The sequence below is a fragment of the Neophocaena asiaeorientalis genome, unplaced genomic scaffold (assembly GCF_003031525.2).
Source record: "Neophocaena asiaeorientalis asiaeorientalis breed wild unplaced genomic scaffold, Neophocaena_asiaeorientalis_V1.1 scaffold346, whole genome shotgun sequence".
Taxonomy (NCBI): domain Eukaryota; kingdom Metazoa; phylum Chordata; class Mammalia; order Artiodactyla; family Phocoenidae; genus Neophocaena; species Neophocaena asiaeorientalis.
The window spans coordinates 818,510-836,586 of record NW_020175400.1 but is presented as its reverse complement, the minus strand read 5'-3'; the positions used below and the strand labels follow the sequence as shown (position 1 = coordinate 836,586).

General features: G+C 47.9%; 1 protein-coding gene across 1 annotated transcript in view; it reads left to right on the top strand.

Annotated features, from left to right (window-relative positions):
* Window positions 1-18,077, top strand: part of SLC28A1 (solute carrier family 28 member 1) — a 55,200-nt gene that overhangs the window by 6,314 nt on the left and 30,809 nt on the right. The window contains 5 exon segments of the mRNA XM_024766476.1: window positions 3,764-4,155; window positions 4,509-4,655; window positions 6,604-6,630; window positions 6,632-6,693; window positions 10,743-10,926. Of these exon segments, the coding sequence (XP_024622244.1) occupies window positions 3,764-4,155; window positions 4,509-4,655; window positions 6,604-6,630; window positions 6,632-6,693; window positions 10,743-10,926 (812 nt within the window).

The following is an 18,077-nucleotide window of genomic DNA, read 5'->3' as shown; positions in this document are numbered from 1 at the left end:
CTGGCCTTTTTGTTTGTTTGCAGTTTCACATTTATTTTTGGCAGGAAGGAAATCATTGCAAACCTCTTGACTGACAATGTTCGCCCCCTGGAAACGTGCACATTCCACGTGTAGTATTTCCCCAGTGATGCTGGATTGTTTATCACATTCAAATGTCCAACAGAAAACCATGACTACCCAGACACTAGCATCTCCACCACTTGGTGGGTGGCGGTGTTAGTCTACAGAGAAGCTCCCTGGAGAATGGAACAGGAACAGACACTATCAAATCTACACTAAAATAGGAACAGAGGCAGCCACTTGATTTTGCACAGGTAAAGGCAAGCACTTCAAGCCATCCACTCTTCTCGAACCCTGGCATGCCAGCTGTCCATCACAGCACCTTTAAAAGCAGAGGCACAGGGCTTCCCTGGTGGCGCAGGGGTTGAGAGTCCGCCTGCCGATGCAGGGAACACGGGTTCGTGCCCTGGTCCGGGAAGGTCCCACATGCCGCGGAGCGGCTGGGCCCGTGAGCCATGGCCTCTGAGCCTGCGCGTCCGGAGCCTGTGCTCTGCAACGGGAGAGGCCACAACAGTGAGAGGCCCGCGTACAGCAAAAAAAAAAAAAAAAAAAGTAGAGGCACAAATGTCACAAGTGTTTGACCATAGGGCTGTGTATTTCTTGAGAATCTGTGGATTTCTTGAGAAAGCCATCTTTAATATACAGCGTTGTAAAATGTTACCAAGTTATAGATTTACAGATTTCCTTTTTATACAACAAGTTCAAATGCTGCAACTGTGACAAGTCTGTGTCATTAGATATATATATATTCCTTGCCTCGCCCTGCTCTGGACCTAGCACCCCAGCTCTGGCTCAGTTCCAGGCCTCACTGTACCACCCCAGTGAGATCATCTCCTCAGGAAACAGGCCACAGGGAGTCAAGTGACATGCCAAGGTCGCACAGCTGGATGGAGCACAGCCAGGACCCATGAAATCCTCCAGCTCTTGTTCTTTCCCTGGGGTCTCATCCCAACCCACCCAGCCTCCCAACCGCCCAGCCTGTGGCTCTCAGCCAAATTCCACTTGAAAAGAGCACTTGGTTTCTGGGGGCCAGGATCGCTGTTGACTGCCCCTCCTTCAGGGCAGGAGCAGGGAGCAACACAGGGTCTCCTGGCCTGGAGGAGGAGAGCAGTGTGTCCAGACAGTCCTGAGATGGGACCTGTGACAGCGATGACACCGGCCAGCCTGATGGTGCCAGCCTCTCTGCCAAACACCTCACCTGCATTTGCTCATTTAATCCCCATCAATATTTATTTATGAGGTAGGTACTTAGCGTTTTACAGATGAGGAAACCAGTTAACTTTCAGAGCCAGGACTGAATCTAGACCTTTGGGCTCTAAGCTCCGGGTTCATTTCGAGACACACAGCCTATTAAATCCTTGTTTGAGAGATCAGGGCACACGAAGATGTCAAGGCTCGAAGGTGCAGCGTAGGGAATGTTTTGGAAAAAGTTTGGCTCCTCCTGGATGTGTTGTGCCTCCTGGCTTCTCTCTGGGCACCAAGAGAGGAGGGGGAGGAGAGAGGAGAGGATGGAGGAGGGGGGAAGGGGAGGGGAGAGGGAGCAGGAAAGCGGGGAAGGAGGGGAGGAAGAAGTTAGAAGTGGGCAGAGGTAGAGAAGCAAGTACAGTCCTGTCTGCCCTTCACTGGGGCTTGATGAGGCCCCCTGCCAGGGCAGCTGCAAGCCCATCCCTGTGGAGGCTGCCCATGGTGGCAGGTGTTCTGCTCAGGATAAACCAGATGATGCCACAAACATTTAGTTTGTAATCAAGGCAGCACACAAGCCTCCAACAGAGTGAGTGGGGCACAGTGTGGATCTCCACCCAAAAGAGCAAATTGCAAAAAAGCTGGTATAGTATAAGCCTCTTTTGTAAAATGAATAACCTAAAAGAGTATTCACTTATGAAAAATGTCTGGAGAAAAATTCCACAAGCTCAGTGGTGGTCATATCTGGAAGGCTCAGATTAGAGGGATTTTTAACTTCCTGTGTTTTGTATATTTCTATAATGTTTAAATGTTTGCTGATGTATGTGTAGTACTTTGGTAATCAGAATGACAAAAAAAATGTTTTTAAAGAGAAGGGGTACCCCCCACCCTTCATCCATCATGGTTCCCAAACTTCCAAAACAACCAGCATGTGCTTGTAACTCCGCCTCTGGGTTACCAAGAAGTGTTTATGCATCATAAAGGATTTTGTCCTGAGTGTGTATGATTAATTATTAAGAAGATGTTGTCAATCCTGTCAGATAAGTTTAATGTTTAGTTTGAGGACTGAAATGTTAAAGGCTTTGTCCATTGACTTTGCATGCTGTTGCTTAGGTGTCAGTTAAAAAGCCATGGAACCAAAGGGCAAGCTGTGATTTTGTTTTGTTTTCAAGACCACCTAGACCTGAAACACTTTTACTATTTATGGCGCTACACTGCTTTCCTTATCTTCAAGCTCAGGAAAATAGGTTGCTGTTATAATTACTGATCCAGTGAGGAAAGGGAGACTGTGTAAGATGCAAAACGAACGATAAAACACATGATCCAAAAAACTGAGTAGCACTGATGGCAGGTGGAAAAGGAGGCCCCAGGAGGGGATGTGGGGAGAGTGAGAGTAATAAAGCTGAGCTTCCTGGAAGAGGTGGGCCTGTTTGGGAGCAGGAAAGAGTGGAGAGGAAGGCGTCATTGAGGAAGAAGGCAGATTCAGTTATGAGGCAGGAGCTCGGCAGGCCAGGCCTAGAGTGAGGCCCACTTGCCCCGTTTCCTCTTTTCCCTGAGAGAGGCCAGGGTCCCTACCCCAGCTGTGGCCCTGGGCTCTGGAGACCGTGCTGGACAAAGCCAGGTGGGAGGCCCAGCCAACTCCAACTCTGGACTCTGCCCAGGAATTTCCACTGAGATGAGAAGACAGGCCAAAGCGCAAGCAGGTTGGATCCAGCCCGTCCCCGTGGAAACACGTGCTTCCATCTCCCTGAGAGGGACTTGTTGACCACAAATATGTGAGTAGGAAGAAGAGCCTGCCCCTCTCCGTGCAGCTGTGTGTCTCTGTTTGCATGGGTGGCTGGGCTTTCCCAGGCTCTGCCTTTGTGTGTACTTCCCTACGTGGGCCTGCTCATGTGTGCCCTTGCACGTGTGCTCCTGGGTATGTGAGCTTAGCCAGTCTGGCGCTCGGGCAAGGTAGGGTGCTACCCAAGGGGAAGAAAAAGAGAGGGGACAGGAGTGAAGAGAGATGGAGTCTTCATTAGGGCTCTTATTTACAGATGAGTTTAGGCCTATGAACTGAGCTTCAGCAAAGAAAAAAAAAAGAAAGAAAGAAAGAAACAGAAAAAAAAAAAAGGACTATATTGGCTCCTGTAATTGAAAAGTCCAGGGGTAGTACTGGTTTCAGGTATAGTTGGATCCAGGGACTGGAATGTTGTCTTCAGGATATCGTCTCTCCATCTTTCAGAGATGGGAGACTGTAATACAATGAAAATATCACTTAATGGCAATGGTTTTAACCTGTTGCGGTGAATGATGAAAGCTAAGACCTGTCTTCAGAAAAATGCCTTTCAGATACATACACATGCTATACATAATTCCCTCCTTTCCTACTCTATGAAGTGGGCAGACCTTGCCCTGTTTCTGCCTGACCTCCCAGATTTACAAGGACTTGCCTCTCACAGGTTCAGGAGTGCAGGGAGCGGGGGCCTTCCTCTGTCACTGGGGCCCCTGGCACAATGAGGGTTGAGCTCTGGGACGGGAGAGGCTATGCCAGGCCACTGCTCCCTGCTCCCCGCCTCCTCCCTTCCATCCTCTGCCCTTTGCCCAGCCTCTCATCTGGGTCCTGCCTGGCCTCCCCTTTCGGCTTTGGGCCCTGACTTTGTCTTTCAGCTGCAAGGTCTGGCGCACGGAGGACGACACACCGAGCCTAAGAGAGGCCAGCTCTCTCACATCAGCGGCTGGTGGTTTGGAGAACATGGGGGCTGAGCTGTTGGAAAGCCTGGCCTGTCCCCTCCCCGACGCTGGTTTGGCCCCTCCTGGTGGGAGGGGCCTTTGTTCATCATTTTCCTCCCGCCCCCCCCTCCTCCTCACCTCTTTGCTTGAACACTTAGGACCCCCGCAGTGTGTTGACCTCCTCCACACAGAGCAGCCCCCGTAATCACTCATGAAACATCTGTGCACACCTATCATGTGCCAGTAGAGCCTGCCCTCGTCAGAAAGGTCAGGGAAGGGCTCACCCAGGAAGTGACATTTCAGCTGTGATCTAAATGGTAAGGAGGAAGGCACTTCCCTGGCCATCCAGTGGTTAAGACTCTGTGCTTCCACTGTGGCGGGGGCGGTGAGGGGGGCGCGGGTTCGATCCTTGGTTGGGGAACTAGGATCCCACATGCCTCGCCGCACAGCCAGAAAAAAAAAAGAAATTAAAGGATAAGTCCCCAGCCCACTCCCGAGGCGACTGTGGGCACACTGGTGGCAGCCTGGGGTCTCTCCGCACTCCAGGCCCCCAGCTGTAATTCTCGCGTGAGGCGGGAGGCACACTCCGGTCCATCTCTGGTGGCTTTAGGAGGAAGGCCGGGACCCTGGCACAGGGACTCAAGCCCTGCAGAAGTCAGGGACAGCGGGAGCAAGGCTGGCCCGGAACCCTCCTCAGGGTGGTAAGTCGTCTCCAGGAAGGATGTGGGCTGGCCTGGGGAGGAGGCCCCTGTGGGGAACCTGGCCTCCTGACAGGGAAGGGGCTTGCTGGACCTTTGCTGAAGAAAGGAGTAAATGTGTTTTAGCCAACAGATGAGTCCTGCTGACCTCGGCCTCAGAGGTGAGCCGGGCCAGAGGTTCCCAATCTGCTTTGAAGCGGCCAGAATGAAAATCCCATGGGGGACCCCAGTTTATACTGACTGAGGGGCTGCTCTGGTTGAAGTTGGATGGGGGCCCTGAACCAGCCTGGTCCCCTCTTTACTCCCCATCTGCCTTCTACCCCATTCGGTCTCTGGGGCACCTCAGGGAACCTTGAAGCTTAGTTTGAAAACCCCTAGACTGGGCCAGGCCCCTCCTTTCACATGGGGAGGCTGAAGCCCAGAGAGGGAGAGAGATGGACCCAGGTCACACAGGCAGCAAATGGAACCTAGAGCTTGGCCTCCTGACACCCAGGTCTACTGGGGAGGGGGTGGTCCTGACTGGCCAGATCCTGAGCAGATGAGAGCGTGTTGCCAAAAACTTGGCTTCTGCGCACCAGTGCCAAATCGAATCTCGGAGACAGAGTTTTGGGTGAAGTAGAAAAGCATAGCTTTATTGCTTTGCCAGGCAAAGGGAGACACAGCCGGCTCCCGCCCTCGAAAACTGTGTGTCCCCACCCAGGAGCATTTGGTGAGGAGTTTTATAGCAATGGTTCAAGGGTGGGATGGCTGACAAGACTAGGGTGTGTGCAGGGCCTGCACCCCTTTAATTTTGTTTCAGGTAATCTTCTTGATGAGCTTCTCTGGTTCCTTTAATCTGGGCTCAGGTGGTCTTTTCTGGAATGAAGAATGCTGACATTTCCCATCTGTTGGGTTTTAGTTCTGTAAAGAGCTCAAAGATATTGTTATGTGTTTCCCTTGAAGGGGACCCAGGACTCTGCCCCAAAGTTGCACTATTGTTTCTTGACTGTTCCTCCCTTGTCTCTGCATGCCTTCCCTTCCCTGATTAACAACTGTTTGAATCTGCCCCTTGGGACTCAGGGAAGGTCACGGAGGCTGGAGTCTGTTCCCTACAAACAAGAAACAGGGGACATAGGCTTCTGTGCCCAGAAGGTCCATAGGGTCCTGCTCGGTTTCAAGCATTCAGCCAGGTGGGGTTGCGGATTCCATCTGTCTGCCTTGGGACGAGATTGAGGAAAAATGCCTCACTTAGGAGGTGGGCAGTGGGGACAGAGAGAGGGGAGAGAGTTTCCTTTAAAAAGTGACTGGTGGCTGAATGAGTGTGAGTGAGCATCTCCTACATGCTCAGCCAGGGAGACCTCAGAGGTATTCAGGTACCAGCCTTTCCTCCGGGGACAGACAAGTGACCAAGTGACCAGACAAGAATTGGCATTTGCACCGGGTCCGGAAGGCAGTGGGGCTGTGTGATGGCTGCCAGTGGACTGTTCACACTTCCTCTCTCTGGGAGGTGCTGTTGACTCAGAGGATAATGTCCCACAGGAGTAAATGCAGAGCTGGGCGCCTCCCCACTTTGCTCCTCAGACAGTTGGATACGGGACAGGGGAGGGGAGGCAGCCATCGTGGTCTGTGCATTTCTGTATGTTGGTAAGGTTCTTCCTTATTGTCTCAGTTGGTTCCTTCCCAAACCCTGGAGGCAGGATGATCACTGGGGTAGTGGTGCATCTCCAGGCTGAGACACAGCTGGTACAGACAGAGGCCAGAAGGAGTGGACGGCCTGAGCCATTCCTCAGTTTGCTCTGGGCTAGGGTTGCCCTGTAACCCTGTGGGATGTCAAGGCCAGTGCCTGGCTCGCCCCATGTTGCCATTTTACTGGGGACATACCTGAGTGGCTTCTACCTGGAGGTGTTGAGAATCCCCACAGGGGTGGGAGTCTGGGGGCGCCACTCATAGACCCTGCTGGTCTTCTCTCCAGGAGGAGCCTGCAGCCAGCCCTGAGGGTGATGCTTCTGCAGGGAGCATGCACAGCTGCTTCGATGGATCTGCACAGGCCTGCTGTGTACTGGTGAGCTTGGGGCCCAGCCCCACCAGGGAGACAGGCACTCCTGCTTAGCCCCATGGCTCCCACCACCCAGGTTTCAGCCACCTCCACCCCAGCCATCCATGTCTCAGGGCAGCGTCATTCACTTACCCAATAACTCAACAAAGGTTTGTTGAGCACCAACTCAGGGCCAGCTCTTGTTCCAGAAGCTGGGGAATGAGGATTGAACCAGACCAGATCTTGTTCCCAAGGTACTCTCTGATCAGTAAGTGAGAGGGGAACAAATATTTCCACATGATGCCGAGAGCCATCTGGGAGCACCAAGGAAGGATGTGGCGGTGATCAGGGAGGACTTCCAGGAGGAGGTAACATTCCAGTCTCACAGATTGAACAGGAGTTAACCAGGTAAAAGGGGAAGGACAATAGGAGTGAGAAGGCAGAGGAACACACAAGCAAAGGTGAAAACCTGCAGTATGTGGGCAGGCAGCTGATAAACATTCAAGTGTGGCTGGAGGGTAAAGTTCTAGACCGGGAGTGCCAGAGGATGAGGCTGGAGGGATGAGAAGGGGCCAGGTATTGGGAGGGAGTTGGAGAAACTTGGATTTTACCTCCAAGGCCAGAGAGAGCTATTGAAGGATTTAAACCAGGAAGTGTCAAGTTTGGATTCACATTGTGGAAACCCAGAAGAGACAGACAGGAAAGACGGGAGAAGGAGATGTTCAGGACCACGTTCCATATGGGAGAAGATGAAGTGCTGGAGGATGGAAGTGGGTGGATCTGAGAAATCTTCGAGAAGCCACACCAGCCAGACTTGGGAGCTGATCACCTGTGCAGGATGAAGGAGGCCCTGGAATCCAGGATGCCTCAGGGTTCTGCTTGGACCACGGGGCTGGGTGATGCTGCCCGCCAGAGCCAGGGAACAGGGGTGGAGGAGGGGATCTCAGCAGGGAGGCGGATGGTGAGCTGTTTTGGACAGTGTGTTGGAGGTAACCGCTGCCAAGCCCTCCAGGAGGAGAAGAGGTTTCCCAGGGGTGCTTGGAGAACGAATTGAGAGGTGGTTCACGGATGGAAACCTGGGGACCAGCCACACGGAAGGAACTAGAGAGGAAGAGGAGTCCTGAGACAGCCTGAGAAGGCGTGCAGGTGGGGGCAGCAGCAGGACACCAGGAGCAGAGTCGGTGCAGAAGCCCAGGGAGCGAAGGGTTTCAAGAAGGAGGGGAAGATCACCAGCATCTCTGCGATAAGCGGACCAGCGGGCCAAGGATGGAGCAGTGTCCGTGGGATTTAGGGACAAGGAAGTCATGGTGACTTAGGGTGGACTTGCAAAACCTGGATGGAGAACAGGAGGAGAGGCAGTGTAGACGGTAAGTCTAGACAGCTCTTGTGAGAAATTTTTAAATGAGAACTGGGCGGGAATATTAAAGGAAGTCTGTGGCAGTGTCAAGGAAGGGGGTGTGTTTGTGAAGGGAGACACTTTGACTGTGTTTATGAACTGAGGCAGGGAGTTTGTAGAAAGAAGGGGAAGAGTGAGGAGGTGGAGATGACTGGTGGAGCAAGGTCCCCTGGGCACGGGGAAGGAGGGGTCCAGGGCCCAGGCGGAGGTGCAGATCCTCACAGCTGGAGGCTCAATTTGGCTTGGCAGGTGGGAGATCGACAGGGGAGGTGGGTGTGGATGCAGAGGCCTTCATGGGGACTACACAGGGGAGAGGACATGGAGGCATGACAGCAGGGGCCCCAGTCTTCATGATGAAATCAAAAGCAGGATGCCCTGCTGCGATGGGGCTGGTTCATGGCCCTGGCAGCTTCCTCCTCGAGATGTCGGACACCGCGAAGTCTTCCTTTGGCAGGAGCTGAGCAGGGCCGTCTTGGTTTCCCTTGTGTCCACCTTCACTCAGACTCAGATTTGTTTCTCTTGAAGAAATGATTGAATTCCTTCTAGCAGATAATGGAAATGACCTACCATATCCTATTTCCACTTTTGTCTTGGCTGTCAGGAACTCAGTCTCAATCATTAAATCCTCCCTTACTTTCTCCATGTTTGGGATTTTGATTCCCTCCAGCTCTTTGATATCTTTATTGTATCACGTCTTCTATGGCAAGGCTCTTCACGTACTTCCTGAAGTAGGTGTGGTAGAGAAATGAAGCTCATGCTCTCAGCACTTAGTCTGAGCCATAGCAATGGCTTCCTGGCCTTAGGTGGGCTTTCTCCATGGATGCAAAGATAACACTGGAGGCTGACTGACAGGGAGGGCCTCAGCGTCCCCAATCTCAGAAGAGTGTACCTCTTGCCCATATTTCCAGCCAAGTCCCTGGAGGCCTTTGATGGGCCTAGCTCGGGTCATGTGCCCATCCCTGGGCCCAGGGGATGCTGTGGTCTCCCACCCCTGAAGTGGGTCAGACACCGCGGGACCACATGGGCTAAGAGTAGGGAGGGGTGCCCAAAAGGAACAGAAAATCCTATCACTGGAGAGGTGAATGGATCCTAGAAGGATGAAAATACTTCCTAATACATGTCTCTCCCGTGTCCTTCCTGGAGGACTTGTCCACACAGCCCTCTCTCCTACACGACGTGCCAGTTCCTGCTGGCCACAGACAGACCCAGGTTGGAATTCCAGTCCAATTTCCTCCCTGTGTGAGTCACTTCACTTCTCATCTCTAAATGGGGATCACCACAGTACCGACCCATGAAATGGGTGTGAGGAGTAATTCTGGCTGTGCTATAAATCGTGCTGACCTTGGTGCCTGTCTCCCACCAGCTCCCCCTCCTTTGACTTCCCACAGCCCTATGCCTGCATCCCTGGCGCTGCCCTGCAGAGCCTCACCTGTGTGCTTCTAACTAACCCCCATACAGATGTCCCAGCCCACAAACTTCTGCATCAGAGAAGAGTAACTTTATTTTTCATAACTTGACTTATGGAAAATAAAGTTTCTATTTCAATTTCATTGTTCCAAGTGAGGGATAGGAACTGAACGTCTGTCAGTTTGGAATATGCCTTCACCTCTTTCCTCAGGAGTCCCTGGGGGTGATTATCCACAATCAATCAGTTCTCAAGGGTCTGCTAACCTGTCCACTTCCCCAACTGGTCCTGGGTTCTCTGCCGCTGCAAGTAGCCATGGAGACACCCCCATCTCCATCGTGGGCCTGTTCTGGCCTCCTTTCTGTCTGAGCCACTCATAGAGATCATTTCCTCTGCTTCGGTGCCTGCTGAGGTGTGCGGAACCTTAGAAGCCTTCTGCCTGCCCACGCATTCCATGCGTATTCCTCTCTGTGACATTTTGCTGCCTCCCTGGGGCAGGACGCCTTTGCTTGCAATGCCACAAATATGCCTGGGCTTTTGCCACCTCCCCTGGCTCAGAGTCCTCTTCTCTGGGACCCACGGGTATCCTCTAACTAGTCTGGCAGCACAGGGGGAGGGGGAGGGGGAGGGATTACACTTATTCAAAATGTTCCATCCCACATTTTTTATCCAATGGAAAGGTTATAAGTCCTTTCCGTTCTTCAAGGGCTCTGGCTCTTGAAATTCATAAGCCAGGGAGAGATAGTTCCCCTCTGCTATCTGCTATCATATTCCTCTCTTGAGGTATAGCACAGACTGGCTTAGCTGCTCAGATGGGGAGAAGGGCAAAGGGGGAAAAGTAAATTCCAGGAAGAAAAATGGTCACTGATGAATATTCAGAACGGGATCCTGACACACAAGTGAATGCCTTCCTGGAGCCACTGACTTATCCACCTCTGTCCTCCTCGAAACCTAATGTGGCTCTGGAACATAGCAGGTGCTCCGTTGATGCTCAGAGATTCATGCTGTCTTGCCTCCTCCTTAAACATCTCCCTCAGCACTTTGGTCAGCACTGTATAGTTTGCAAAGCCCTTCTACACACATTCTGTCAATTAACTTCATAATGACCCTCTGACAAAATAGAGGCAATGGTGCTCATTTCCAGATGAAGAAACTAAGGCTCAGAGAGCTCTGGCTGGAGTAAGGTGGAGCTGGAGGATAGGGCTGCGGGGTCCTGCAGACGCCAGTGTCATTATGGATGACCCCGGCTCTGTTTCATCCTCCACCTACTCCCAGCATTTGCTGCCTTCCTGCTGATGGCCTGCCTCCTGGATTTCCAGAGGGCCCTGGCATTGTTTGTCCTCACCTGTGTGGACCTCGTCTTCCTGGCCCACAGCCTGCTGAAGAGGCTGCTGGGGCCGAAGCTGCTGAGGTGTGTCAAGCCTCTGGGGCATCCCGGCCTGAACCTCTGGTTTAAGAGGTAAGTGAGGCCCCAGGGGAGTATGGGGGTGGACAGGCACATTGGCAGAGGGCCTCTGAGTCACCTGCGGGGTCACAGCCAGGGCTGGGTGGGGAGGTCCTTTGTCCTTGTCGCACCAGAGGGCTCCTGGGCCATGGGGAGCACATGTTACTTGCCTGCCTCCTGGGAGCCCCGGAGCAGGTGTTGCTGGGTGGCTTCAGAGGCATCTTTGTGCCATCTTTGTGGCATTTTGCCAGTTCCCACCTGAGTCTCTGCTCCAGTTAAAACAGGTGACTATGATACCTGAGGACAGGAATCAACAGTTTCCTAAATTCAGATATCCCAGCCCATTCAAGCAGGGAGGGCCCATATCAGTGCCTCCTATCAGATCACCTGGAGCATGCGTGAGACATACAGCTGCAGGGGACCACCCCTGGAGTCTGATTCAGCAGTCTGAATTGAGGTCCAGGAATCAATATTTTTTTTAACTTTTTATTTTATATTGGAGTATAGTTGATTAACAATGCTATGATAGTTTCAGGTGTACAGCAAAGTGATTCAGTTAAACATATACATGTATCTATTCTTATTGAAATCCTTTTCCCTTTAGTTAATGCTTTTAGTTAGCCACCAGGGGATTCTGATGTAGCCGGCCATGTTCCTGAACAACAGTTTGGGATCCCCTGGTTTTTAAACTGGATTCCTTAGAGCTCTGGAAACCTTGGAGGTACCACAGGGCAGGTGAGGGAGATTGGAGAGGGGAACATCAGACACCCTGCCTCCCAGTCTCCATTTCAACCAGACAGCTCTATTCTATTTGTTTTATAAACAGGTTTGCAAAAAAAAAAAATTTAGCTGGAAAAAAATGTTTCTATGGCTTAAAAAAGGTACTCTTTTCTGTTGATGAAGAAACTGGTGCCCAAAGATAATCAATAACTAAGCCAGGCAGGTGCAGGGCATAATGGTGTTTCCCAAAGTAAGACCCCCATACCACAGCAAAATGCTTTGAGCCAGCCTATAAACAAAGTTTTAGTTTTATTTATACATAGATTTGTTTTTACATTTGCCTTCTCTTTATTAAATAGATTTATAAAAGGATTTATTTTTACAGTCATCTTCTGTTTATGACAAATCACTGATACTGGTTTTCCATTTGAGGTATTGTTATAAAGTTACCGTTAAAAAAATATACGCAGGTAGGGAGTTCCCTGGTGGTCTAGTGGTTAGGATTTGGCGCTTTCACCGCCATGGCCCCAGGTTCAGTCCCCAGTTGGGGAACTGAGATCCCGCAAGCTGCGTGGCATGGCCGAGGCAAAAAAGAGAAATACATGCAGATAAACTAGACTGTATAAAAACTAAAATTTTTTGATTCAGAGGACACCATCAACAAAGTGAAAAGACAACCCACAGAATGGGAGAAAATATTTGCAAATTATATACCAAAAAAAAAAAAATCACAACAAGATACCACTTCCCATCTACTAGGATGGCTATAACAAAAAAGATAAATGATAGCAAGAGTGGGCAAAGATGCGAAAAAATTTGAAACCCTCATAACCCTCCTAAAAGAAATGTAAGACGATGCAGCTGCAATAGAAGACAATGTCAGTTCCTCAAAATATTATACATGGAGTTACCATACCCAGTACTTCCACTCTTAGGTATATACCTAAGAGAAATGAAAACATATATCCAAAAACTTATATGCAAGTGTTCATAGCATCATTATTCATAATAGCCAAAGTGGAAACAACCCAAATGCCCATCAACCATTAAATGGCTGAATAAATTGTGTCTATACATATAATGGAATATTATTTGGCCATAAAAAGAAGGTAGTACTGATAAATACTACAATAATGACAAAGCTTGAAAACATTATGCTAAGTAAAAGACACCAGTCACAAAGAACCATATACTGTAGGATTCCATTTATATGAAATGTCCAGAATAGGAAAATCTATAGAGACAGAGAGTAGAGTAGTGATTTTTAAAAAATATTTATTATTTATTTATTTGGTTGTGCCGGGTCTTAGTTGCGGGAGGTGTGCTCCTTAGTTGCGGCTCATGGGCTCCTTAGTTGTGGCATATGAACTCTTAGTTGCTCATGCATGTGGGATCTAGTTCCCTGACCAGGGATTGAACCCGGGTCCCCCATATTGGGAGCTCGGAGTCTTAACCACTGCACCACCAGGGAAGTGCTGATTAGTGACTGACTAGGGCTGGAGGGGGATGGGAAGATGGAGGTGGTGAGTAGAGGTGTGGGGTTTCTCTTTGGGCTGATGAAAATGTTCTAAAGTTGATTGCAGTGATGGTTGTACAACCCTGTGAATATACTAAAAACCATTGAACCATACTCTTTTTTTTTTAATTAATTAATTAATTTTCATTTTTGGCTGCGTTGGGTCTTTGTTGCTGCACCCAGGCTTTCTCTCTAGTTGCAGCGAGCAGGGGCCACTCTTCGTTGCGGTGTTCAGGCTTCTCATTGCGGTGGCTTCTCTTGTTGCAGAGCATGGGCTCTAGGTGCATGGGCTTCAGTAGTTGTGGCACGCGGGCTTCAGTAGTTGTGGCTCGTGGGCTCTAGAGCGCAGGCTCAGTAGCTGTGGCACACAAGCTTAGTTGCTCCGCGGCCTGTGGGATCTTCCTGGACCAGGGCTCAAACCCGTGTCCCCTGCATTGGCAGGCAGATTCTTAACCACTGCGCCACCAGGGAAGCCCTGAACCATACTCTTTAAATGGGAAAATGGTATAGTATGTGAATTTTGTCTCAATAAACTGTTTTTAAAATACATGCATTTGATTTCGGCTTCCAAAATCAGGTCAAGATGGAGTAACAGAGACCAGGTTTATCCTCTCGCTTGAAGCAACTAAAAAACCAGAACAAATAGTATATGGCTCTTAAGAAACTGGGCATCAGGCAACAATGGACAGTGATCCTTGAGAAATAGGAAACAAATGAAATGAGCTCTATGAGCGCCCCAACTTACTGCATTGAGGGGGTTTCCAGGCCACAGTGCAGGAAAGGGGCATTAAGGTGGGGCCAGTAGATTTCCTGAGTTGAAAAGACAGAGCTTGGACTTCAGGAAAGCCAAGGTGGCTAGAGTTCACAATGCAGTGTATCTGCTCCCGGGATCTGCAGAGGGCTCTCCTCCAGTATTCAACTGAGTTCTGATCAGTGAATGCGTGTGAGGAAACTATGCAAGGCCTAGAAAAGAACCACTGAAAAGGATTAGAGAACAGTGCCCAGAGATCGCACAGGGTCAGGAATAGTGTTTGCTCTCAAAAGTCAGAGTGGAAAACCTCATAATTCACCAGATATTGTTTAGAGTACTAAGAAAGATCTTGGGTCAGTAATAGGGGAAAATTAACCACAGAATAAACCCTGCCCAGGCTCTACCTAACAAATTTTTTAAAAACTTGAAAGAGTCAAACAGAGCATCAGTTAACCATGGCACATTAAGTAGGCAAACAGACAAGTAATTGAAATCTCCAAAGGAGAAGGAGGGAAGAAAAAATACTTGAAGAAATTATATCCAAGAAATTCCAAATCTGATGAAAATTATAAACCCAGACATCCAAGAAACTCTACAAACCTACAGCACAAGAAACATGAAGAAAACCACACCAAAGCACATCATAATCAGAGAAAGCATTTGACAAAATTCCACTCCCGTTTCTGATAAAAATTCTGAGCAAGCTAGGAATAGAAGGGAACGTCCCCAATCTGATAAAGACCAGCTACCAAAAATCTACAGCTAACCTCATACTTAACTGGGAAAGACTGAGTGCTTACCCACTGAAATCAAGAACAAGGTAGGAATGTCCATTCTCACCACTTTCATTCAGCATTGTACTGGAGGTTCTAGCTTGTGCAGTCGGGTAGGAAAAAGAAATAAAAGGCATGTAGATTAGAAAGGAAGAAGTCTTTATTCACAGACAACAGGATTGTCTACATAGAAAATCCTATGGAATCTACAAAATAACTAGTATAACTAATAAGTGAGTTTAGCAAGTTTGAAGGATACAAGCTCAACATACAAAAAACAAAAGTATTTCTATATACTAACAACAAACAATCATAAATTAAAATTATAAATGTTATTTAGAATAGCATAAAACATATGTGATACTTAAGGATAAATCTGACAGAAGACCTGCAAACCTGTTCATGGAAAACTACAAAACATTGCTGAGAGAAATTAAAGACAAATAAATGGAGCAAAATACCAAGTTCATGGATTGAAAGAGTCAATATTTTTAATATATCAATTCTCCTCAAATTAATCTATAGATTCTAAGAGTATTCAATCAAAATTGTAGCAGGCTTTTGGGATAGGAATCAAAACATGATTCTAGAATTCATATGGAAATGTGAAGAACCTAGAATAACCAAGACGACTTTGAAAAAGATGAACAAAGTTGATGAATTTACACTACCTGTCTTTAAGACTTATAAAGCTACAGTAATCAAGACAATGTGGTATTGGCATCAAGACAGACAAATAGATCAATGGAATAGAATAGAGAGTACAGAAATAGACCTACATATATATAACCAATTGGTTTTTGACAGGGGTGCTAAGACAATTCAGTGAAGAAATAATAATCATCTCAACAAATTCCTCTAGAACAATAGGATATCCATATGTAGAATAAGAAGGAGGAGAAGAATAGGAGGAGGAGAGAGAAACAAAGGAACTTTGATCCATGCCTCAAATTATATTAAAAAATTAACTGAAAATAGATCATAAACCTAAATGTAAAGACTGAAATTATAAAACTACTATAAGAAAACGTAGGAGAAAATCTTTGTGACCTTGAGTTAAGTAAACTTTTTAGATACAGAACCAAAATCACAATCCATTTTTTAAATGATAAATTAAACTTCATCAGAATATAGGACTTTTGCTCTTCAAAAAGACTTGGTTAAGAGAATAAAAACATAAGCTATGATTAGGAGAAAAGCTTTGAAAGTCATATACCTGACAAAGGACTTGCATCCAGAATGTATTAAGAACTCTCAAAACTCAATAATAAGAAAACCCAGTTTAAGGGTGGGCTCAATATTTTAACAGATGTTTAGTTAAAGAAGATATATAAGTGGCAAATAAACACATGGAAAAATGCTCAACATCATTAGTCATTAGGGAAATGCAAATTAAAACCACAAAGAGATACTGCTATATGTCTGCTAGAATGACTAGAATTCAAATGATTAACCATACCAACCATGTTGGCAAAGATGTGGAGGAACTGGAACGTTTACATACTGCTGGTGGGAATGGAAAAATGTACAATGACTTTGGAAGACAGTTTGGCAGTCTCCTAAAAAGTTAGATCTACCATATGAGTCACCCATTCCACTTATAGTATTTACCCAAGAGAAAAGAAAGCGTACGTCCACATAAAGACTTGCACATGAATGTTTGAATGTTCATAGCAGCTTTATCCGCAATAGCCCCAAACTGGAAACAACCTAAATGTGCATCAACAGGTGAATGTATAAGCCAACTGTGGTATATCCACACAATGGAATACTACTCAGCAATACAAAGAAATGAATGCATGCAAAAACGTGGATGAATCTCAAAATAAAATAATTACACTAAGTGAAAGAAGTCAGACAAAAAAAGTATGTATGGTATGATTCCATTCCTATGAAATCCTAGAAATTGCAAACTCATCTAGTGACAGAAAACAGATCATTTGCTGCCTGGGGATGAAGGAAGGAATTACAAAGGAGTATGAAGAAGCTTTTGAGGGTGATGGATATAATACGCTCACTGTGATACTGGTGATGGTTTCATGGTGTATACATATGTCGAAACTACCAAATTATACACTTTCAACATGTTCTATTTATTATGTCAATCATACCTCTAATACCAGGCGGGGAAGGGTGGAGGGAAGGGATAGTTAGGGAGTTTGGGATTGACATGTACACACTGCTATATTTAAAAAGGATAACCAACAAGGAGCTACTGCAGAGCACAGGGAACTCTGCTCAATGTTATGTGGCAGCCTGGATGGAAGGGGAGTCTGGGGGAGAAAGGATACATGTATATGTACGGCTGAGTCGATCAGCTGTGCACCTGAAACTATCACATTGTTAATCGGCTCTACGCCAATATAAAATAAACAGTGAAAAAAATCATATCTCTAATAAGGCTATTAAAAACAACCCCCTTCCAAAAAAAAAATAAAACCCCAAACATGCGTTTCAGTTTTTATAAAATGAGTTAATTTCAAGGAAAATAGTACAGGTGGCACAGAGACAGGGCAGAGATCGTGCCAATGGAACTGGGATGATAGGAGTTTGGGAAACACACCAAAAATAAACAGTCAACTCTGGGGTTAGCCTGATGGATTTCAGGTCCTGGGTCCTCCTCTTACCGGCTGGTGACCGTGTACAGAACTAGTTAAGGGAATAGATTTGCTGCTACAGTGCCTGGGCTACGATCTCAGCTTTGCTACTTTCTAGATGGGGAGCTGTGGGGAAGTCATTTAACTTCCTGGGCCTCCGTTTCTTCATCTCTAAGATGAGGACAGTTACTGGAAGCCTCTCAGCACCCAGCGTAGTTCCTGGCACATAATAGGTGCTCAGTGAACCTTATCTGTGGTTATAGTACCCAGTGAGTTGAAGACTGGGTCGGGGCTAGACCTTGAACACCCAGTACCCAGACCTGGGCTCTTGAACGTTTCAGGCTGCCTCCTGGACAAGCAGATCCCAGCCCCAGGGAGGGAGGTGTTGCCGTAAAAGTTGCATCCAGCCCTATGTCTCAGGTGCTCAACTCTGCATTCCAGACTGACACTACTGCTTCTGGGCTTTGGGGGAGCAGAGCCCATGGTCCATGGTGCTGAGTTCTGACCCACACAGGCCCCACCTCACCCTGGCAAGGTCAGAGGCTGGGCTGAGCTGAGCATCATTGCAGCTTTGAGAATTCCTGCCTCTTGATGGAGCCATGTGCTTGGCACCATGCTAAGCTGAGTACACACATCCTCTGATTTAGTCCTCTCAGCAACCTTGAGAAATGGGGTGTCTTTGGCTTTGTTTACCCAATGAGGAAACTAGACTCAGAGAGGCTCTGTGGCCTGTCTGAGGTTACACAGCGTTCTCTCTCTGCCCTCACCAGCCCTGAGTACCCTTTCTCTGGGGCCCTGGGTGCTGTTGT